The sequence below is a fragment of the Carettochelys insculpta genome, chromosome 22 (genome assembly GCF_033958435.1).
Source record: "Carettochelys insculpta isolate YL-2023 chromosome 22, ASM3395843v1, whole genome shotgun sequence".
NCBI classification, from domain to species: Eukaryota; Metazoa; Chordata; order Testudines; family Carettochelyidae; genus Carettochelys; species Carettochelys insculpta.
Window position 1 is genome coordinate 3,058,375 of NC_134158.1, and position 21,978 is coordinate 3,080,352.

Genomic DNA, 21,978 nt, shown 5'->3' on the forward strand with positions numbered 1-21,978 from the left:
AGCTTGGGGCTGGGGAGGGGTGTCCTTGCGAGAAAGTGTCTGCGTAAAAGTGCTGTGCGCTCCCCGAGAGCAGCCAGCGCATTTCTTGCCTTTGGCTCCTTGGACTCGTGCCTCGGGAAGGCGGGGAAGTGCGTGCGTATGCTGGTTGCGGTGCTGGTGCTGGTGCTGGTGCTGGTGCTGGTGCGCAGGGAGGCGTGGGTCTGTTGACGCTCCTTCCATGCCCCCAAGTGCACATGGTGCCATGGTGGGGAGGAGGAGTGGGTAGGCGGGCATGCGGCTGTGCAGGCGGTGTGGAAGAGGGCTTGGAGTGCTGTGAAAGGGCAGAGGAGGTGCGGGCTCCTTGTCCTGGCGGCCTCCCTGCCCCTGCGCAGCTGATGTGGGCTGCAAAAGGTCCCTGGTGGGTGGGTGCAAGAGCACAAAGGTTGTGGGGGTGGCCACGGCAAGCCGCTGAGTGGGCAGGGCAGGGCAGGGCAGGGCAGGAGAAACCTGCGCTGGTTGGGTGGACTAGCTGCAACTTGCTGGCCTGATTGGGGCAAGGCGGGCACTCTTGTGTGAGCCTGGCTAGCTCAGTCGGTAGAGCATCAGACTTTTAATCTGAGGGCCCAGGGTTCAAGTCCCTGGTCAGGCGAGGTGTCCTCTCCTGCTTGGGCGCGCTCAGCTGGAGGCTCCCTGGAGATGGCCCCCGTGCTCCTGGTTACTTTTGCCCTCTTGCCCACCCCGCCTCTCCTCACAAGGCCTCTCTCCTCTCTGGCCCGCAACCAGCTGCGCCCCTCCCCCAGGCGGTGGTGACGCCCGCCCCTTCCCTCTGCAGCCCCAAGGGCCTTGCGCGCTCACACGCAGGCCTGCCCCCTGCCCGCGCCGCTTCTCCAGGAAAAGTCCAGCTGCCCCCAGGGCAGACGCAGGCCTTCTGAGCCCTCGGCCCACCAGAGCCGGGCCTCAACTCCGCTTCTGCCGACGGCCGTTCCAGGAAAAGCCAGCTGCCTCTTGGCATTCCTGCTTCGGGAGCCGTGGGATGCCTCACGCTCTCGGGCGCCATCCGCAACGCCGGCCGGCCCGGCCCCGCAGCCGCACCCACGCGTCCATCTCCTCCCCATCAGCCCGCCTCCGCCACGCTGGCACAGCCGCCCGAGTGCTCTGGGCGCTAGCCGCCTCTTTCGGGGCCCCTCTTTCCATCCTCATCCAAGGGAGGAAAGGCACCTGGAAGCTTGGCTTCCCTCAAGGCACGTGGGCCAGACGCTCAGGCAAGGGAGCCTCTCAAGGGAGCCTGTGGCTCGCGCCGGGGAGGTGCCCCAGGGGGGCCCAGCTGAGCTGGCGAGCCTGCTCGCCAGGGCTCTTGCTGGAAGCCGAGGGCCTGGCCCGCTCCGCGCCAGGGCTCCGAGCCTAGTCTCTCCCCGTGTGGAAGGGGGCCTCCCTCTCGGGGCATTGGCCAGAGAGGGCCCAAGCCCGGCGCAGAAGCCGGCAGCAGAAGCCCACCTTGGCCAAAGAGGAAAAGGCCGGAGGCCCACTTTGCAAAGGGAAGGACGTCTGAGCGGGGAAAAGCAGGGCTCCTCCTTTGGGCAAGAAGAGCAGAGCAGGACTGGGTGGCGCACGGACGCTGGCACAGCAATGGTCTGGGGCGGCCCACGGCAGGCCTGGAGACTTGCAAGGAAAAGAGGGAGAGGGCCCGTCGGCAAAGACGCCTGGCGAGCCGATGCAGCCCTCCGAGCTGCGCTGGCCAAGGCGGGCAGACAGCCCTGCAAAGCCAGCCCCGGCCACTGTGGAGACGTGGCACGAGCCTTCCTCCCTCCAGCTTGGGGCTGGGGAGGGGTGTCCTTGCGAGAAAGTGTCTGCGTAAAAGTGCTGTGCGCTCCCCGAGAGCAGCCAGCGCATTTCTTGCCTTTGGCTCCTTGGACTCGTGCCTCGGGAAGGCGGGGAAGTGCGTGCGTATGCTGGTTGCGGTGCTGGTGCTGGTGCTGGTGCTGGTGCTGGTGCGCAGGGAGGCGTGGGTCTGTTGACGCTCCTTCCATGCCCCCAAGTGCACATGGTGCCATGGTGGGGAGGAGGAGTGGGTAGGCGGGCATGCGGCTGTGCAGGCGGTGTGGAAGAGGGCTTGGAGTGCTGTGAAAGGGCAGAGGAGGTGCGGGCTCCTTGTCCTGGCGGCCTCCCTGCCCCTGCGCAGCTGATGTGGGCTGCAAAAGGTCCCTGGTGGGTGGGTGCAAGAGCACAAAGGTTGTGGGGGTGGCCACGGCAAGCCGCTGAGTGGGCAGGGCAGGGCAGGAGAAACCTGCGCTGGTTGGGTGGACTAGCTGCAGCTTGCTGGCCTGATTGGGGCAAGGCGGGCACTCTTGTGTGAGCCTGGCTAGCTCAGTCGGTAGAGCATCAGACTTTTAATCTGAGGGCCCAGGGTTCAAGTCCCTGGTCAGGCTAGGTGTCCTCTCCTGCTTGGGCGCGCTCAGCTGGAGGCTCCCTGGAGATGGCCCCCGTGCTGCTGGTTACTTTTGCCCTCTTGCCCACCCCGCCTCTCCTCACAAGGCCTCTCTCCTCTCTGGCCCGCAACCAGCTGCGCCCCTCCCCCAGGCGGTGGTGACGCCCGCCCCTTCCCTCTGCAGCCCCAAGGGCCTTGCGCGCTCACACGCAGGCCTGCCCCCTGCCCGCGCCGCTTCTCCAGGAAAAGTCCAGCTGCCCCCAGGGCAGACGCAGGCCTTCTGAGCCCTCGGCCCGCCACAGCCGGGCCTCAACTCCGCTTCTGCCGACGGCCGTTCCAGGAAAAGCCAGCTGCCTCTTGGCATTCCTGCTTCGGGAGCCGTGGGATGCCTCACGCTCTCGGGCGCCATCCGCAACGCCGGCCGGCCCGGCCCCGCAGCCGCACCCACGCGTCCATCTCCTCCCCATCAGCCCGCCTCCGCCACGCTGGCACAGCCGCCCGAGTGCTCTGGGCGCTAGCCGCCTCTTTCGGGGCCCCTCTTTCCATCCTCATCCAAGGGAGGAAAGGCACCTGGAAGCTTGGCTTCCCTCAAGGCACGTGGGCCAGACGCTCAGGCAAGGGAGCCTCTCAAGGGAGCCTGTGGCTCGCGCAGGGGAGGTGCCCCAGGGGGGCCCAGCTGAGCTGGCGAGCCTGCTCGCCAGGGCTCTTGCTGGAAGCCGAGGGCCTGGCCCGCTCCGCGCCAGGGCTCCGAGCCTAGTCTCTCCCCGTGTGGAAGGGGGCCTCCCTCTCGGGGCATTGGCCAGAGAGGGCCCAAGCCCGGCGCAGAAGCCGGCAGCAGAAGCCCACCTTGGCCAAAGAGGAAAAGGCCGGAGGCCCACTTTGCAAAGGGAAGGACGTCTGAGCGGGGAAAAGCAGGGCTCCTCCTTTGGGCAAGAAGAGCAGAGCAGGACTGGGTGGCGCACGGACGCTGGCACAGCAATGGTCTGGGGCGGCCCACGGCAGGCCTGGAGACTTGCAAGGAAAAGAGGGAGAGGGCCCGTCGGCAAAGACGCCTGGCGAGCCGATGCAGCCCTCCGAGCTGTGCTGGCCAAGGCGGGCAGACAGCCCTGCAAAGCCAGCCCCGGCCACTGTGGAGACGTGGCACGAGCCTTCCTCCCTCCAGCTTGGGGCTGGGGAGGGGTGTCCTTGCGAGAAAGTGTCTGCGTAAAAGTGCTGTGCGCTCCCCGAGAGCAGCCAGCGCATTTCTTGCCTTTGGCTCCTTGGACTCGTGCCTCGGGAAGGCGGGGAAGTGCGTGCGTATGCTGGTTGCGGTGCTGGTGCTGGTGCTGGTGCTGGTGCTGGTGCGCAGGGAGGCGTGGGTCTGTTGACGCTCCTTCCATGCCCCCAAGTGCACATGGTGCCATGGTGGGGAGGAGGAGTGGGTAGGCGGGCATGCGGCTGTGCAGGCGGTGTGGAAGAGGGCTTGGAGTGCTGTGAAAGGGCAGAGGAGGTGCGGGCTCCTTGTCCTGGCGGCCTCCCTGCCCCTGCGCAGCTGATGTGGGCTGCAAAAGGTCCCTGGTGGGTGGGTGCAAGAGCACAAAGGTTGTGGGGGTGGCCACGGCAAGCCGCTGAGTGGGCAGGGCAGGGCAGGGCAGGGCAGGAGAAACCTGCGCTGGTTGGGTGGACTAGCTGCAGCTTGCTGGCCTGATTGGGGCAAGGCGGGCACTCTTGTGTGAGCCTGGCTAGCTCAGTCGGTAGAGCATCAGACTTTTAATCTGAGGGCCCAGGGTTCAAGTCCCTGGTCAGGCGAGGTGTCCTCTCCTGCTTGGGCGCGCTCAGCTGGAGGCTCCCTGGAGATGGCCCCCGTGCTGCTGGTTACTTTTGCCCTCTTGCCCACCCCGCCTCTCCTCACAAGGCCTCTCTCCTCTCTGGCCCGCAACCAGCTGCGCCCCTCCCCCAGGCGGTGGTGACGCCCGCCCCTTCCCTCTGCAGCCCCAAGGGCCTTGCGCGCTCACACGCAGGCCTGCCCCCTGCCCGCGCCGCTTCTCCAGGAAAAGTCCAGCTGCCCCCAGGGCAGACGCAGGCCTTCTGAGCCCTCGGCCCGCCACAGCCGGGCCTCAACTCCGCTTCTGCCGACGGCCGTTCCAGGAAAAGCCAGCTGCCTCTTGGCATTCCTGCTTCGGGAGCCGTGGGATGCCTCACGCTCTCGGGCGCCATCCGCAACGCCGGCCGGCCCGGCCCCGCAGCCGCACCCACGCGTCCATCTCCTCCCCATCAGCCCGCCTCCGCCACGCTGGCACAGCCGCCCGAGTGCTCTGGGCGCTAGCCGCCTCTTTCGGGGCCCCTCTTTCCATCCTCATCCAAGGGAGGAAAGGCACCTGGAAGCTTGGCTTCCCTCAAGGCACGTGGGCCAGACGCTCAGGCAAGGGAGCCTCTCAAGGGAGCCTGTGGCTCGCGCCGGGGAGGTGCCCCAGGGGGGCCCAGCTGAGCTGGCGAGCCTGCTCGCCAGGGCTCTTGCTGGAAGCCGAGGGCCTGGCCCGCTCCGCGCCAGGGCTCCGAGCCTAGTCTCTCCCCGTGTGGAAGGGGGCCTCCCTCTCGGGGCATTGGCCAGAGAGGGCCCAAGCCCGGCGCAGAAGCCGGCAGCAGAAGCCCACCTTGGCCAAAGAGGAAAAGGCCGGAGGCCCACTTTGCAAAGGGAAGGACGTCTGAGCGGGGAAAAGCAGGGCTCCTCCTTTGGGCAAGAAGAGCAGAGCAGGACTGGGTGGCGCACGGACGCTGGCACAGCAATGGTCTGGGGCGGCCCACGGCAGGCCTGGAGACTTGCAAGGAAAAGAGGGAGAGGGCCCGTCGGCAAAGACGCCTGGCGAGCCGATGCAGCCCTCCGAGCTGCGCTGGCCAAGGCGGGCAGACAGCCCTGCAAAGCCAGCCCCGGCCACTGTGGAGACGTGGCACGAGCCTTCCTCCCTTCAGCTTGGGGCTGGGGAGGGGTGTCGTTGCGAGAAAGTGTCTGCGTAAAAGTGCTGTGCGCTCCCCGAGAGCAGCCAGCTCATTTCTTGCCTTTGGCTCCTTGGACTCGTGCCTCGGGAAGGCGGGGAAGTGCGTGCGTATGCTGGTTGCGGTGCTGGTGCTGGTGCTGGTGCTGGTGCTGGTGCGCAGGGAGGCGTGGGTCTGTTGACGCTCCTTCCATGCCCCCAAGTGCACATGGTGCCATGGTGGGGAGGAGGAGTGGGTAGGCGGGCATGCGGCTGTGCAGGCGGTGTGGAAGAGGGCTTGGAGTGCTGTGAAAGGGCAGAGGAGGTGCGGGCTCCTTGTCCTGGCGGCCTCCCTGCCCCTGCGCAGCTGATGTGGGCTGCAAAAGGTCCCTGGTGGGTGGGTGCAAGAGCACAAAGGTTGTGGGGGTGGCCACGGCAAGCCGCTGAGTGGGCAGGGCAGGGCAGGGCAGGGCAGGAGAAACCTGCGCTGGTTGGGTGGACTAGCTGCAGCATGCTGGCCTGATTGGGGCAAGGCGGGCACTCTTGTGTGAGCCTGGCTAGCTCAGTCAGTAGAGCATCAGATTTTTAATCTGAGGGCCCAGGGTTCAAGTCCCTGGTCAGACATGGGTTTTCTCCTCTGAGCAGGTGGGTCCCTGGAAACAATCTCTCTGCTGCTCTTTGCTTTTCCCTCTTCTGCACCCTGCTTCTCCCGCCAAGGACTTCTTCTTTTCTGGCCCTCAACAGGGGGCCACGGCAGCACCCTTGTCTGCAGCAAGAAAGGCCTTCCAACCTCACGCATAGTCTTGCTTCCTGGCCACGCCACTTCTCCAGGAGGTGTCCACCTGCCCCCAAAGCAGGCACAAGCCTTCTGCCCCCGGACAGCCAGGCCAAAACTCCACATCTGCCGGTAGCCGTTCAAAGCACAGGTGCACACGCCAGCTACCCGTTGGCTTTCCTGCTTTGGCAGCTGTGGGATTCCTCATGCTCTTTGGACATGTCCATGTCCTCCCTTTGAGCGCACCTCCCCGACACTCCCTTCACTTGTAGAGCCACCAGCCCCCATAACTACTGCGAGTGCAGCTAGCTCAGTTGGTAGAAGATTAGACTTTTAATCTGAGGGTCCAGGGTTCAAGTCCCTTGTCAGACAAACCGTTATTCTTTGCATGGGGAAACTGAGCGTGTGGTTCTCAGGTGCTGGTCCGTCTGCTGCTACTTATCTTTCTCTCTTCTGGTGCCCAGGCTCCCTTTGGGAAGGGAAGGACCTCTCCCTGAGTAAAAGAAACAGGGGTCCCCTGTTAAAGAAAACATGCAGTGCAGGCCCTCAGGAGGGAAAAGAATCCTTTGAACCAAATCCCTTCCTGCACTGCCTGGGGGCACAGAAACCTTCTAGCATTGGAGGGGCAGCCGTGTTAGTCTGGATCTGTAACAGCAACAAAGGGTCCTGTGGCACCTTATAGACTAACAGAAAAGCTTTGAGCACGAGCTTTGAATGCAGGTAGGGAAGAGCTAAACTTGGAGAACTTCAGTTTGCACCTTTTCCTTCAGGGGCAGCCAGACAAGCTGGAGAAGCAGCGCGGGAAGGGGGCAGGCCCGCGTGTGAGGGTGCAAGGCCTTTCTTGCCGCAGAGCAGGTGGCCACCACCTGGATGAGGAAGCCTCCTGTTGAGGGGCAGAGGAAACAGGTCTTGGCAGGGGAGGCAGGTGTGGAAGAGGGAAAAGTAATGAGCAGGAGAGGGCTCAGTGTGATTGCTAATCCCTGAGGGACGCAGTCCAGAGGGGAGGCTTTGCGTTCTCATGGACTTGATGCCGAGCCCAGCCCACCCCAGAAGGAACAGTGGTGAGGGACAGGCCTGGAGAAAGCTCCTCCCCAGGTCTGCTGCTTTCTTTTCTCAGCCCTCGGCTGTGCCGCAGCACCCGCCAGTCCCCTCAGCCACTTGGCAGCCCCTTACGCCACCCCAGGACACCGCACCGAGCAAGAGGGAGAAACTATCCCCGGGCTCTCTAACCCGCTTCTCTTCTGCCACCCTCCTGCTCTCTGCACCCCTCTCCCTCTGCGGCCCAGCCGTGGAGAAGACACAGGCTTCTCCTCTCGACGGCGAGCCATGTCCCTCCCGCACCCTCCAGCCAGCAGGGAAAATGGGAAAACAGGACTAGTCAGCGCTCTCCTGCCCGTGCAGGGCAGAGGGGTGAGTGCAGACCAAGCCAGGAGCCACGAAGGTGCCCAGGGGTTGGGGGGCGGCAGGGTGGGGCTGACTGCAGGCACACGGGGATGGACAGACAGCTCTGTCTGCTTCTTACCATTGGCAAACCCAACAAGCCAGCTTCGAGGGGGATGCCGGCGCACGGGGATGGACGGACGGCTCTGTCTGCTCCTTACCATTGGCAAACCCAACAAGCCAGCTTCGAGGGGGATGCTGGTGCATGGCAATGGACAAATGGACAGACAGATGGACAGCTCCATCTGCTCCTTACCATTGGCAAACCCAACAAGCCAGCTTCAAGGGGGATGCCGGCACGTGGGGATGGATGAACGGACAGACAGACAGGTGGCTCTGTTTGCTCCTTACCATTGGCAAACCCAACAAGCCAGCTTCGAGGGGGATGCCGGCACGTGGGGATGGACGAATGGACAGACAGACGGATGGCTCTGTTTGCTCCTTACCATTGGCAAACCCAACAAGCCAGCTTCAAGGGGGATGCCTCTCGCAAAGCTCCGTGGGACCCAGCCTAGAGCACCGTGTCATTCCAAGCCCAACTTTCATTGTCCCCACCTTTCTTGGGTGCAGGGCTCACAGCTGTGCTCCATGCGCCCAGCCCCACAGGCCACTTCGCCAATGAGGACTGAAGCTCAGAAACCTCACATGCAACTTCAGGGTTCACCCAAATTCCCCTCCCCAGGATGGGGACACCAGCGCCTCCAGTCCGCAGGACTCGGAGTCGGGATCAGAGGGGCAACCATGCGATTCTCCTGCATGGAGAACAAAGAACATTGTGGGAAGTGCTGGGCTGGGGGTGGGACAGAGAACAGGATACGGCTGAGCAGCTCAGACACAGGCTGTTGTCTTGGGGTGCAGCCGGACAGAGGAGGAGAATGTGGAATCCCTCCAACTGCTCCCACCACCCTGAGATCACCCAGAGCCCTGAACGCCACGTTGTCCTCTCCCTGCTCCAGCCCCTTCAGCATCTCATTGCTTTCAATCTCCAAGGGAGCCAGGAAGAGACAGATCATGAACTGGACCAGTGCACGACTAGCCACCGTGAAACCATGTTTCTGCTTATGGCGGGGAGACGTGAGAAGGTGTGATGGGGTTCAGGGGTCCCCAAGCTCTGCACCCCCTCGCAGGCAGGAGTGACTCTCACTCAGCAGGTAGAACAGGAAGTTGATGGGGCGACAGAGCCCAGCTCAGCACAGAGGGGTCAGTGCAGCCGGCAGAGACAGTCATTCCAACCCGTCCTGGGGAGAGGAGCCCGAGGGGGGCCCCTCTGGGCTGTAGCTTCCCCCCTCGCCAGGCTGGCTGCCTTCCAGCTCCCTCTCCGCCAGCTTCTAACTGCCGCCTCCGATTCCAACCCAGCTCGGCTCCTCCCTGCTCTGTGCTCAGGGCAGAGGTGTTACCTGCCAGCTTAGGGTACAGCCCAGGGGTCACCCTTAGCCGCTGGGAGCTGCTCTGCCTGTCTCACACCCATCCAGCCTGAGTCCCCCCACTTCTACCTCTCTGCTCTCTGATTTGTCCACCTGCTGACTGCTTGTGGTTCTCTGCGCCTTACACACTGAGGCTGTTCTGGTCTGGCTCCGGGCTGAAGAAGTGGGTCTCTCCCACCAAAGCTCATAAATTATCGTGTGAGTCCTTAAAGCGCTCCCGGACTGCTCTCTGTTTTGATAGTAGATGGACTAGCACGGGTCCCTCTCCGTCACTCCTCATCCAGCCTGAGTCTCACATGCCCTCCCCCCACTCCATCGCAGGGGGCTGGGGTCAGGCTCGCCCAGGAAAGGGGGTGGGAAGAGGCGCTGGGCCGGCTAAGCCCACCCCCTTTTCCCCCCTGCAGCCAGAGCCTGGGGGTCAGCGGAGGCACAGGCGCCCCCGCGGGTTTGGCTGGAATGACTTATGGGGCTTGGCGAGGCCGGAGCGAGTTACTCCGGAACAGCGCGTCCACACCGCGCGCCCCCCACCCCAGCGCCCGCTCACACCCCGGGGCGGGGCAATGCAATGGGGGGCGGGGGGTGGGGGGCAGCGTGCCTGGCCTCGCGGGGCATTGTGGGAGCTCCGCCGGCAACGCAAGGTGCCCTGGGAAGGCCGAGCTTGTCCCCTCGCCCCGCCTCGCCCCGCCCCCCGTGCCCGCTGCAGCCGTGGGGGGGCCCGGTGGTGCAGACACGAGCCGGACGGACCTGCCCGCTGGGCTGTGTACAAACAAGGACAGCTGGGGGGCAGCGCTCGGTGCTGGCCTGGGGGGTCGGTGCCCGGCCGGGAAAGGCTGGACCGGCCCGGGGACCTTGGCCCTGCCCTCGGCCGCGGGGGCAGCGGCTGCAGCGGGGCGGGGGCAGGACTCCGAGGGGGTCCCGCACCCCGGGCCGGGGCGACACGAGCGCGGAAGAAATGAGGAGCGAGAGTCCGCCCTGAGAGCGAGCTTTGGGGGTGCCGCCTCCCCCCCACCCCAGGCCGCTTCCCCGGGTGCACGTCGCTTTGGGGGAGCTGACCGGGACTCGCTTAGTGCGGGGGGGGGGGGGCGGTGATGCCCCGCTCGCCTCTTGACACCCCCCTGCGCCCCACACTTACCGGCCGAGCCCTGAACACGGCACTCCCCCCTCATCCCCCGGCCGCGCACTTGGGGGCGCGCGCGGCCGCCCCAGGGACACTCCCCTGGCAGCGACCAGCCCCAGGAAGCAGAGAAGCCCGGCCCGGGGCTCAGCGAAACGGGGCGTGGGAAAAGGGCCCCGGCCTCCGGCGGCTCTGCAGCGAATCCCGCCCGCGCTAGGACCCAGCGGCGCCCGGAGCGGGCGGGGCCCGGCCGGTCTGCAGCGAATCCCGCCCGCGCTAGGACCCAGCGGCGCCGGGAGCGGGCGGGGCCCGGCCGGTCTGCAGCGAATCCCGCCCGCGCTAGGACCCAGCGGCGCCGGGAGCGGGACGGGGCCCGGCCGGTCTGCAGCGAATCCCGCCCGCGCTAGGACCCAGCGGCGCCGGGAGCGGGCGGGGCCCGGCCGGTTTGCAGCGAATCCCGCCCGCGCTAGGACCCAGCGGCGCCGGGAGCGGGCGGGGCCCGGCCGGTCTGCAGCGAATCCCTCCCGCGCTAGGACCCAGCGGCGCCGGGAGCGGGACGGGGCCCGGCCGGTCTGCAGCGAATCCCGCCCGCGCTAGGACCCAGCGGCGCCGGGAGCGGGACGGGGCCCGGCCGGTCTGCAGCGAATCCCGCCCGCGCTAGGACCCAGCGGCGCCGGGAGCGGGGCGGGGCCGGGCCGGTCTGCAGCGAATCCCGCCCGCGCTAGGACCCAGCGGCGCCGGGAGCGGAGCGGGGCGGGGCTCGCCCGGCGCAGGAGGGACTCGCTGCTGCAGTGAGTGCGGGGAGCCCCGGCCCGAGCCCTGAGCCCGGCGGGGGGGCCCGACAGCAGGGACCGGCCGCTACGCCAGGGACCCCCCACCCGCCAGGGATCCCCCGTGGCCTACAACCCCCCCTGCGCCCCCCGCCCGCCGAGGACCCCCAAATCACCCCAGCACCCCCCCCGCAAGGACCCCCCTGCCTTTCCAGGGACCCCCGAATCCCCACCCAGTGCCCCCTGCCTTTCCAGGGACCCCCGAATCCCCACCCAGTGCCCCCTGCCTTTCCAGGGACCCCCGAATCCCCACCCAGTGCCCCCTGCCTTTCCAGAGACCCCTAAATCCCCACCCAGTGCCCCCTGCCTTTCCAGGGACCCCCGAATCCCCACCCAGTGCCCCCTGCCTTTCCAGGGACCCCCGAATCCTCACCCAGTGCCCCCTGCCTTTCCAGGGACCCCCGAATCCTCACCCAGTGCCCCCTGCCTTTCCAGGGACCCCCGAATCCCCACCCAGTGCCCCCTGCCTTTCCAGGGACCCCCGAATCCCCACCCAGTGCCCCCTGCCTTTCCAGCAACCCCTAAATCCCCACCCAGTGCCCCCTGCCTTTCCAGGAACCCCTAAATCCCCACCCAGTGCCCCCTGCCTTTCCAGGAACCCCTAAATCCCCACCCAGTGCCCCCTGCCTTTCCAGGAACCCCCGAATCCCCACCCAGTGCCCCCTGCCTTTCCAGGGACCCCCGAATCCCCACCCAGTGCCCCCTGCCTTTCCAGGGACCCCCAAATCCCCACCCAGTGCCCCCTGCCTTTCCAGGGACCCCCGAATCCCCACCCAGTGCCCCCTGCCTTTCCAGCGACCCCTAAATCCCCACCCAGTGCCCCTTGCCTTTCCAGGGACCCCCAAATCCCCACCCAGTGCCCCCTGCTTTTCCAGGGACCCCCGAATCCTCACCCAGTGCCCCCTGCCTTTCCAGGGACCCCCGAATCCCCACCCAGTGCCCCCTGCCTTTCCAGGGACCCCCGAATCCCCACCCAGTGCCCCCTGCTTTTCCAGGGACCCCCAAATCCTCACCCAGTGCCCCCTACTTTTCCAGGGACCCCCGAATCCCCACCCAGTGCCCCCTGCCTTTCCAGAGACCCCCGAATCCCCACCCAGTGCCCCCTGCCTTTCCAGGGACCCCCGAATCCTCACCCAGTGCCCCCTGCCTTTCCAGGGACCCCCGAATCCCCACCCAGTGCCCCCTGCCTTTCCAGGGACCCCTGAATCCCCACCCAGTGCCCCCTGCTTTTCCAGGGACCCCCGAATCCTCACCTAGTGCCCCCTGCTTTTCCAGGGACCCCCGAATCCCCACCCAGTGCCCCCTGCCTTTCCAGGGACCCCCGAATCCTCACCCAGTGCCCCCTGCCTTTCCAGGGACCCCCGAATCCTCACCCAGTGCCCCCTGCCTTTCCAGGGACCCCCGAATCCCCACCCAGTGCCCCCTGCCCAGCCAGGGGACCCCCCCAGGGGCCCTAGCCTGGCCAGGGACCCCCACTAGGCAGGCAGTGCTTCGGGGAAGGAAGAGGGACCCAGCCCCCCAACCCCAATAGTGCCCTAGTGGCTCTGGGCTGCTGGGGGCGGGTTTGGCACCAGGCTGCTCCCCCCTCCCGGGCCCAGGGGTGCGAGGGGCAGGGGGGTGACACAGGTGCGGGAATGGAGGGGGATGGGAGATACGTGGTGGGGGGTGCAGATCTGTCGCAGTGGGGGGGGGTGTGATGGGCCAGCGGCATCACCGGGGGAAAATCTGCCTGAGCTCTGGGGTGCCTCTGCTGGAAGCTGCTTCCCCCGGCCAGCGCTGACTGCGGTGGGCCCCACTCTGGCCACGGCCACGGCCACGCGGTCTGTCTGGGCCCCCGAGGGGGCGTCCCAGGGCAGCGACGTGGGATGGGAGCCGAACTCCTTCCTTTCCAGACAGCCCTGCTGTCCCCCGAATAAGCCGCTTGCCCCCGGCCTGCCCGGGGCCTCTCCCGGCGCCAGGGCGCTGACGGGTTTACGCAGGGAGCCAGGCAGTGTTGGTGACTGGAGGTTACAGGGCGTGTGACAGCGAACAGGACCGGTGGAAAGCGGCTGGCACGTGTTGCGTTGCGAGCAGGACACGTTCCTCTGCTCCGCTCCGCCTGATTCAGCCTCAGCTGGAGTCTCGTGGCCGGTTCTGGGCACCGCGTCTCAAGGAGGGTGTGGAGAAGAGCGACCAGAGCGCTGGAAGGTCCGGAGAACACGAGCTCTGCAGGAGGCTGGCAGAACTGGGCGTGTGCAGCTTCGGAAAGGGAAGACCCAGAGGGGACATCACAGGGGTTTTCAAATAGCTCCAAGGGGGTGGCGAGGAGGAGGGAGAAAAATTGTTCTCTGGCCTCTGAAGACGGGACAAGGAGCGAGGGGCCCAAACTGCAGCTCGGGAGGGTTAGTTTGGACACTGGGGAAAACCCCCTGACTGCCAGGGTGGCCGGACACTGGAATAAGTAAATTGCCGGGGGAGGCGGTGGGGTCTCCATCCCTGGAGGTGTTTCAGAGCAGGTTAGACAGACGCCTGGCGGGGACGGTCTACACGGTGCTCGGTGCTGCCGTGGGGGCCGGGACTGGACTCTGGTGAGCTCTCAAGGTCCCTTCCAGCTCTAGTGTCCTGTGGTTCCATGGATGCGGGTGGGCGACGAAGGGAGCCCAGGTCGGGGACCCCCGGCTGCAGGGAGGTGCGTTTGTGAACTGCTTTGCACCTTCCTGCTTGTCTCTGAGGAGGTGCATGGAAACGGTTGCGCTGACTCTGTCTCCTGCGCGCCCCAGCTGGCTACGGCAGCCGCTGAGGAGCTGCAGGGGGGTGCCTGTAAGAGCCCGGCCTCGGCAGCCCATGCTAAGACTTGCTGCCCTGCGAGAGGGGAAGTAAACAGCCCCTCTGCCCCCCTCATCTGTTCTGCAAACCCGGGTGTTGCCCCCTGGCAGCACCTCACCCCTGAGCTTCGCCCCGTCTCCTCCCCTCATCCCTGACTTTGCCCCCACTTTTGCCCTAACCCTGCCTCCAGCGGCTTGGACCCCCTGGGCCGGACAATTCCAGCCCCGCTCGGACCCTGGCCACCCCCCTCTTCTGTGTGAGCACCCCGAGAGGCTCCCAGCTCACAACAGTCTCTGTGTTGTGTCCAGCTCTGGGCTCCCAGTATAGAAAGGATGTGGATGCATTGGAGAGGGTTGAGCTGAGGTCAACGAATATGGTTAAGCACGTGACCTGTGAGGAGAGGCTGAGGGATTTGGGCTTGTTTAGTTTACAGAAGAGAAGAGTGTGGGGTGATTTAATAGCAGCCTTCAACTTCCTGAAGGGGAGCTCTACAGAGGATGATGAGAAACTGTTCTCAGTTTATACCTGCCTCTGCAAATTTCCACTACCTGCATCTGACGAAGTGGGTCTTTGCCCACGAAAGCTTCTGCTCATCCATTTCTGTTAGTCTGTAAGGTGCCACAGGACCCCTTCTTGCTTTTGCGGATCCAGACGAACATGGCTACTCCTCTGATACTTGTTCTCAGTGGTGACAGATGGCGGAACAAGGAGCAATGATCTGAAGTTGAAGAGGGAGAGGTGTAGGTTGGGTATTAGGGAAAACTCTTTCCCCAGGCGGATGGTGAGGCACTGGGATGCGTTGCCTAGAGAGGTGGTGGAATCTCCATCCCTGGAGGTTTTTAAGTCCTGGCTGGACAAGGTCCTGGCTGGGATGATTTAGTGGGGGTTGATGCTGCTTTGGGCAGGGGGCTGGACGTGATGACCCCTGAGGTCTGTTCCAGCCCTAGGAGGCTGTGGTTCCATGGTCCTTCAGCGAGAGCCCACCCTGGGGAAGGAGGGCCAGGTACTCACTGGCCACCTGTGGCGTCCCAGGGCCCAGGCAGGAAGGAGCAGGAGCAGGTCAGCACCCCAGGGACCAAACGCCGGAGCCATTTCTGCACCCGCCCCGGGTGTCTCCGGTAGTGCCGCTTGGCTCTCTCAGCACAGACACCGGGGCAGCGCATCTGGCCGCCCTTCCTCCAGTAGCAGCCGGTCAGGGGTAGCCTCTGGGTGCTGCGGGGAGGGACTGCCTCGTCTCTGCCTGAGCTTTGGAGGCCACGAGTCGGCTACGTGGGTGGCTGCATGTGGGAAACGTGGCTCTAGTTAGAGCAGCTGCTGCTCCCCTGGTGGGGTCTGTGCTGGGCTGAGGCCTCGTTAACCCCTCTCGGTGCCCAGCAGCGTTCCCTGAGCTGAGCATGGAGGCGGCTGCCCAGGAGGGTGTCAGGTGTTTCTGCTGTGGTGCGCGTACGCACAGGCCCCAGTGCAGGTGGTAAAATTTATTCTGCCCGTGGATGACGACGACGAGAGGTCCCACTTGTGCCAAGCCTGGGGGCCCTTTCCCTGGGGGCTGGAACCTCCGCCGGCGATGCAGAGGGCACTGGGGCAATGGGCTGCGGAAAGTGACTGCGCAACCTGCGCCTTTCCCGGGCCGGCGGGTGAGGTGGTGCCGCAGGGGAGGGAGGAAAGGGGCAGCAGCTGCCTACGTTCCTTCCCCGTCCCCCCCCGGGGCAGACGGACCATCCTGGGAGCTGGCGAGGAGCCGGGGGGAGATGTCTGTTCTTGTCACTGCCAGGGAGAGGGAAATGCCCCAGAGTGTCTCTTCTCTAGCGCGCCAGGGACTCTTCCTGGCAGGGGGCGTTTCCCGCCAGTGGGAGCGTCCGTCTGCACGGCAAGAGCCGGGGGCTAATCGGGGTGTGAATGTAGCAAACCCCTCTCTGAGCCCTCCCAGGTCCCCTTCTCTCACGGTCAGGCTGAATGTCGGCATCTGTCTCTGCCAGCTCGCCCTCTGTCCCGGGAAGGGCACAGACACGCCTGGGGCGCAGCAGGCTCAGGTGGGGGTTTCGGGTTGCTGCTGCGGGAGGGCAGGAAATCCCCAAGGGGAGGCAGGCGAATGTTCCCAGGTCTCTGAAACCAGAAGGAGCTTCCCTGCGTGGGGCTGGGAACACGTCCAGTCTCCCAGGGCCGGAGCCTGACCCATGGTGAGGTCCTGCTCAGCTTTACCTTTCTGAGGCTGGGAAGCCGGGGAGGGATGCCTGGCCCTGGCCCTGTGCTGAGCCCCACTTCCGTGTGCGGCGGTGGTTGTGTATGAGAACCCTGGGCTGCCTCCTCCTCTCCCAGCTGGCGGGGACAAGGGGGGCTCCCGTTCTCTCAGCGCCCGGGCTCTTCTGAGCACAGAGCGGGGGGATTCTGCTGCCGGAGCCTCCTTCCCACCTCCCGTCGGCGGGGGCAGCCGGCGCTGATCGGGGGCCTGGGGTCATTGCAGATGGCGGTGACCTTCGAGGAGGTGGCTGTGTACTTCACCCCAGCGCAGGGGGCACTGCTGGGCCCCGCTCAGAGAGCCCTCTACCGGGACGTCATGCGGGAGAACTACCAGACGGTGACCTCGCTGGGTAAGGGGGCCCGGCCCCTCGGTTCTTAGAAGCCGCGGGGTCTGTATTTCTGAGCCCAGCCAGCGAGGGAGGAGCAAGTCCCTCTCAGCACAGCCGTGGGGAGAGAGTCGTGCCTCTCCATACCGCCTCCCAGGGAGCACAGCTGTCAAACCGCTGGCTATCCTACCTCACCCCGTCCCCCCAGCTTTGCCGGGGGCCCAAGCTGCATCCTGTCCTGCCTGTGCTATTCCTCTGTCCTTCTCGGGACTGGCTCCAGAGCTGCCCGGGTCAGCCAGGGCCTCAGCCGCACACACCCTGAGAACACCCTGTCAGGGTTCCCCTCATCTCCCCGGACATCTGCCTTTCCCGGGGGGGGGGGCTCAGTAACCCTGTTCCCCTCCCCGGGGTTCCATGTTCCCCCAGCACTGCATGGGGACTGGCTCAACTCACGGAAGGTCCTTTGTGCCAAAAAAGCCCAACGGCCTTCCAGGTCTCCTCTTTCGCTTTCCATGCAGGGTTCCCCATTCCCACACCTGACCTGATCGCCCGGCTGGAACGAGGGGAGGAGCCGTGGGTACCCGACCCGCAGGCCTGCGGGGGAAAGGAGATCTGGAGAGGCCCAGGTGAGATCTAGAGAAGTTATGAGTCCCCCATACCTGGCGTACATCCGGAGTATTGCATCCAGTTCTGGGCCCCCCGCTATAGAAAGGATGTGGATACACTGGAGGGCAGTGAACATGATTAAGGGGCTGGAGTGGAGAGGAGAGGCTATGAGGAGAGGCTGAGGGATTTGGGCTTGTTTAGTTTGCAGAAGAGAAGACTGAGAGGCGATTTGATACCAGCCTGCAACCTCCTGCAAGGGAGCTCTGCAGAGGATGGAAAGAAACTGTTCTCAGTGTGTCAGAGAGGTGGCCGTGTTAGTCTGTATCTTCGAGAACAACAAGAAGTCCTGTGGCACCTTATAGACTCACAGATACTTTGGAGCAGAAGCTTTCGTGGGCAAGGACCCGCTTCATCAGATGCATGAAGATCTCAGGCATCTGATGAACTGGGTCTTTGCTCACAAAAGCTCATGCTCCGAAATATCTGTTAGTCCATAAGGTGCCACAGGACTTCTTGTTCTCAGTAGTGACGGGTGGCAGAACAAGGAGCAATGGTCTGAAGTTACGGAGGGGGAGGTGTAGGTGGGACATTAGGAAAAACTCTTTCCCCGGGCGGGCGGTGAAGCACTGGGATGCGTTGCCGAGAGAGGTGGTGGAATTTCCGTCCCAGGAGGTGTTTAAGTCTCGGCTTGACCGAGTCCTGGCTGGGATGATTTATTGGGGTTGATCCTGCTTCGGGCAGGGGGCTGGACTCGAGGACCTCCTGAGGTCCCTTCCTGCCCTGGGGTTCTAGGATTCTGCGGGGGTGCCCGTGTCCCCCAGATCAGGACTGTAGGGCGGCAGATGCCCCAGAGCCTCCCACCCATCCCGTTAGCGCAGGAGCTCCCTTCTGTGGGCGCGCCCTACAATGTGCAGGGAGAATCCGACCGGTCAGTTGTTTGAAACGTTGTGTTGTGTTGGATTTCCTCTCGGTGCTACTCTTTCTCCCGTCTGGGTTGGCTCTCTCCCGGCAGGTGAGAAGAGAATCGGTGCGGAGGAGGAGGGGCCTCGAACTCTGGAAGGTCCTGCGAAAGTGGAACCCCAGGGAGCCTTTGAGAGAGGAGTTGGGGGGAATTTTCCCCAGGGCTCGGCACAAGGAAAAGCCCGTGGAAGTCATGGCCGGTCACAGAGCCTGCTCGGTAACCGCCCCAGGAAGAAATTGGCCGCGGTGTCTATTAAATACGGGGGAGGAAAGCCCGAGGAATCAACAGCCCGGCAGACCGATCAGGAGAAAGAGAAACCAAATCGATGCCTCAGGTGTGGGGAGAAATTCCCCCTGCGATCACAGCTTGTCACACATCAGGCAGTCCACACGGGAGAGGAACCCCAGATGCCCCTGGGCTGGAGGGAAAGCTTCAGCAACGGCGCCGAGCGCAGGAGAACCCACGCGGGGGAGAGCTCGTCTGAAGGCCTTGACTCCCGGGACTCTGTCGGTCCGACTGCAGCCCTTCCTGGGCACCAGAAAGCCCACGCCGGAGAGAAACCCCACAAATGTTCGGAGTGTGGGAAGCGCTTTAGCCACATGTCCTATCTCAGTGCGCACTGGAGGACCCACACGGGAGAGAGACCTTACGTCTGCCTGGAGTGTGGGAAAAGCTTCAGCAACAGCTCAAACCTCACCAAGCACAGGAGAATCCACACGGGAGAGAGGCCCTATCGGTGCCCGGCCTGCGGGAAATGCTTCGTTCAGAAGTCAGCCCTCGTTACGCACCAGACCACCCACAGCAGAGAGAGGCCCCACCAGTGCCTGGCGTGCGGGAAAAGCTTCAGCCACAGCGCCTACCTCGCCAGGCACTGGGAAACCCACGCGGCGGAGCGGCCCTTCAAGTGCCTGGAGTGCGGCAAGAGCTTCGTCCGGAGCTCCCACCTGGTCCGACACCACAGGATTCACACGGGAGATAAACTGCATCAGTGTCTCCACTGTGGGAAAAGTTTCCTTGAGAGACCCAACCTCGTGAGACACCAGAGAATCCACCTGGGCGAGAGGCCCCATAAGTGCCTGGAGTGCGGGAAAAGCTTCACGCAGAGGTCGGCCCTGGTTGTACACCAGCGAATCCACGCCGGAGACAGACCCCATCAGTGCCCGGACTGCGGGAAAAGCTTCATTCAGAGAGCCAACCTTGTGTCCCACCAGGCGATGCACACCGGGGAGCGGGCCCACAAATGCTCGGCCTGCGGGAAGAGCTTTGCGCATTATTCCGGCCTCGTGGTGCATCAGCGCATCCACACGGCAGAGAAGCCCTACGGGTGCTCGGAGTGTGGGAAGAGCTTCAGTCACAAATCGAACCTCACCAAGCACAGGAGAATCCACACGGGGGAGAGGCCCTATCAGTGCCCGGCCTGCGGGAAATGCTTCATTCAGAAATCGAGTCTCCTTACGCACCGGGCGACCCACACCGAAGAGCGACCCCACCAGTGCCTGGAGTGCGGGAAAAGCTTCAGCCACAGCTCCTACCTCGCCAGGCACTGGAGGACCCACGCGGAGGAGCGGCCCTACAAGTGCCGGGAGTGCGGGAAGAGCTTCGTCCAGAGCTCCCACCTCATTCGGCATCAGAGAACTCACAGTGGGGATAAAGTTCAGAAATGCCTCGACTGCGGAGAGAGTTTCTCGGGGAGGCAAAGTCTCCTGAGGCATCGGAGGGCCCACAAGGCGCCAAGGGAGCCAGACGCCCCATAAGTGCCTTGGCGGCGGGAAGAGCTCAGATCTCGGTAAACCTCAGCAAATCCACACCGGCATTCTTCCCCTGGGCCTTCTCTGGGGTCAGGCTCCAGCACGGGCGCACGGGGAAGAGAGCTCTGAGAGGTCACCAGTGAGGAAAATGGCCCAGGTGGTGCTGGCGCTATGTTCCGCTGAGCTAAGGAAGGGGAAGCCCCAATCAGCCCCTCCCTCTGTGCTGAGCTGATGGGCTCCAGGGGGTGGAGGGGCAGGGTGGGACCGGGAGAATCCATCTCCATGTGTTCCTTCCACCTGGCCCATGTTCCCTCCCCAGCCTCGATGCCCCTTCCCGGTGCTTACGAGGAGGACGCTTGGGCCAGTCCCACGCTTTGGGGCTGCTGGCACTTGGAAGCCGTGGGAGCTGGGCAGTGGGGCTCCGGGATCACGCCGGTGGGTCGGGGAGGGAGAGAGTGCAGGGCTGGTGAAGGGCTGCCCCAATCACCCATCCCCCCTCTTCCGGTCCCTGCCTTTGGGAAGCACCATGGGGAAGGGCTGATTCCCACAGGGCCTTCTGGGGGAGACCCAGAGATCCCACCGCTGCCTCCACAACGTCCGCCTCGGAGGTTCTCTCTGGGGCAGGAAACGTGGCTGGGACCCTCCGCCGGATGTCCTCCCCCTGAGCAGTAGGTGTGTTCTGGTCCCCCGGTAGCAGAGTGATCGCTGGGCCCTGAGTTCCCCTTTGGGGCCAGAGCATCTTGTTCCCAGACGTTCTCACGTTCCTCCAGGCCGGGCTGAAAACTTGATCATTTGCACAGCTTTCCTGAGGGGCCACAATTAACCAGGTGCCCCATGAGCAGGGGCAGGGGGACAGTAAAACATGGTGTTTCCCTCCAGTGCCATTGCAGGGGGCTAGGCTGGGGCTGGGGTGACCTCCTGAGGCCCCTTCCAGCCCTAAGACTCTGTGATTCTAGGGGGGATTCCCTTCCCCCCCATCACCCTACTCCCTAGACACAGGAACTGCTGTCCCCACAGTGGAGCATTTTGGCCTGTCCCCGTTGTACTGCTGCGCCCCCAAAGGGTCCCCGACCACGGTGGCCGGGGTGCTGCCTGCTCAGGAATCCCAGCTCCGTTTCCGTGATCCTCCATTGGTCTCCTGAGGGCTGCAGGAGAAAGTGTCACAGACCTGGGGGTGGGTGGGGAAATCCCCGTGGGCCTCCCACCCCCAGGCCCATCTGGGGTACAGTCACCGCTGGGCTGGTCAGGGCCATTTGCAGACGGGCAGTTGGAGGATTTCTTTTTTCTTTCTTGTAGGATAACGACACTGACACTAATCCAGCCGAACTTCGAGGGGAGTCGCGAGGCAGGTTCGGCCGCTTCAGAAGACGACGGATGCGTCTGTTTCCCTGGTTCCCAGCTGGGTGGAGTTTATCCTCTCTTTGTGAGGCCGTTCGGCTGCGGTGGAAAAGCTACCCGAAAAGTTACTTGAGTGGAAGCGCAGCTGCTTTGGAGGCGAGGATGTGTTTCAGTACAAGTCGCCGGTGTCCCTCTGAAAAGCTACTTGGCTGCGGTTACACTCGGGAGCTGTGCAGGCAAAACCCCGGTTTCGTCCGCCAAACTCGTGGGCCGGCCACACACGAAATGCGTTTCCCCCACTGGTTGTGGGCGACCCTCAGCACTTTCTCCGGCAGCGTTCTGCCTCTCTGCCATGAGGCAGAACTCTGCCATCGACAGATGCTGTCCACAAAAGAGCTGGGTGGACGCTCTGGGGGGCCTTCTCTCGACAGCCAGGGCAACCGCAACCATGGGCAGCCTGGTCTGCTGTGCTTCCGGGTGCCTGTTTCGTCGAGAAAGCGGCCAGGCGGTCCGGCTGCTCTGGCGACGGAGCGGAGCGCTCTCCCGATTGGCGTTTGCGTGTGGCCGACCTCTGTCGACAGACGACTGGTTGGGAACAGTGACTTCTGTTGACAGAGCCCTGTAGTGTAACCGCAGCGCTGGAGTAAAAGTACAGCTCGCATCTAGAGTGTACTCCAGTACCCAGCAGTGAAAGCAGCCACGCTTCGACTCAAAACCAGCAAGCAGTCCTGTGGCACCTTATGGACTAACAGAGATTTCGGAGCATGAGCTTTTGTGGGCAAGGACCCGCTTCCCCAGATGCACGAAGATCTCAGGCATCTGATGAAGTGGGTCTTTGCCCACGAAAGCTCATGCTCCGAAATCTCTGTTAGTCCATAAGGTGCCACAGGACTGCTTGCTGTTGTTGAGGATACAGACAAACTTGGCCGCCTCTGTGATTCTTTTGCTCGAGTAACTTTGTAGGTGCTTTTCCCACTTCTGCCATTTGGGCACAGGCTTGGCTGTTATTCTAGTTAGA

At 64.1% G+C, this 21,978-nt stretch overlaps 1 protein-coding gene and 4 non-coding genes across 7 annotated transcripts; all 5 read left to right on the forward strand.

Moving 5' to 3' along the window:
* Positions 1-555: 555 nt before the first annotated feature.
* Positions 556-628, forward strand: TRNAK-UUU (transfer RNA lysine (anticodon UUU)). Its single transcript has one exon. It is a non-coding gene; the product is annotated as a tRNA-Lys (tRNA).
* Positions 629-2,332: 1,704 nt separating this feature from the next.
* On the forward strand, positions 2,333-2,405 carry TRNAK-UUU (transfer RNA lysine (anticodon UUU)). Its single transcript has one exon. It is a non-coding gene; the product is annotated as a tRNA-Lys (tRNA).
* A 1,714-nt stretch (positions 2,406-4,119) lies between these two features.
* On the forward strand, positions 4,120-4,192 carry TRNAK-UUU (transfer RNA lysine (anticodon UUU)). Its single transcript has one exon. It is a non-coding gene; the product is annotated as a tRNA-Lys (tRNA).
* Positions 4,193-5,906: 1,714 nt separating this feature from the next.
* TRNAK-UUU (transfer RNA lysine (anticodon UUU)) lies at positions 5,907-5,979 on the forward strand. Its single transcript has one exon. It is a non-coding gene; the product is annotated as a tRNA-Lys (tRNA).
* Positions 5,980-9,690: 3,711 nt separating this feature from the next.
* Positions 9,691-21,740, forward strand: LOC142024756 (uncharacterized). Of its 3 annotated transcripts, none has more exons than XM_075016953.1 (5): positions 9,691-10,899; positions 16,205-16,331; positions 16,826-16,933; positions 17,926-19,660; positions 20,919-21,739. In XM_075016953.1, exons 2-4 carry the CDS (start codon positions 16,205-16,207, stop codon positions 19,626-19,628), a joined length of 1,938 nt encoding a protein of 645 aa, XP_074873054.1. In that variant the 5' UTR covers positions 9,691-10,899; the 3' UTR covers positions 19,629-19,660; positions 20,919-21,739. The 3 variants fall into 3 exon arrangements, with proteins under 3 accessions (XP_074873054.1, XP_074873055.1, XP_074873053.1); XM_075016954.1 differs by lacking the exon at positions 9,691-10,899 and adding an exon at positions 12,645-13,319; XM_075016952.1 differs by lacking the exon at positions 9,691-10,899 and adding an exon at positions 13,338-15,773 and having other exon boundaries at positions 20,919-21,740.
* The last annotated feature ends 238 nt before the right edge of the window (positions 21,741-21,978 follow it).

What these genes read in the sequence shown, in the direction of transcription:
- LOC142024756 (XM_075016952.1), top strand. Translation starts at nt 15,234, where the DNA reads ATGACGACGACGAGAGGTCCCACTTGTGCCAAGCCTGGGGGCCCTTTC. An exon ending in CTGGGGCGCAGCAGGCTCAG is followed by an intron (nt 15,774 to 16,204) that starts GTGGGGGTTTCG and finishes GGGTCATTGCAG; the next exon opens with ATGGCGGTGACCTTCGAGGA. An exon ending in CCAGACGGTGACCTCGCTGG is followed by an intron (nt 16,332 to 16,825) that starts GTAAGGGGGCCC and finishes CTTTCCATGCAG; the next exon opens with GGTTCCCCATTCCCACACCT.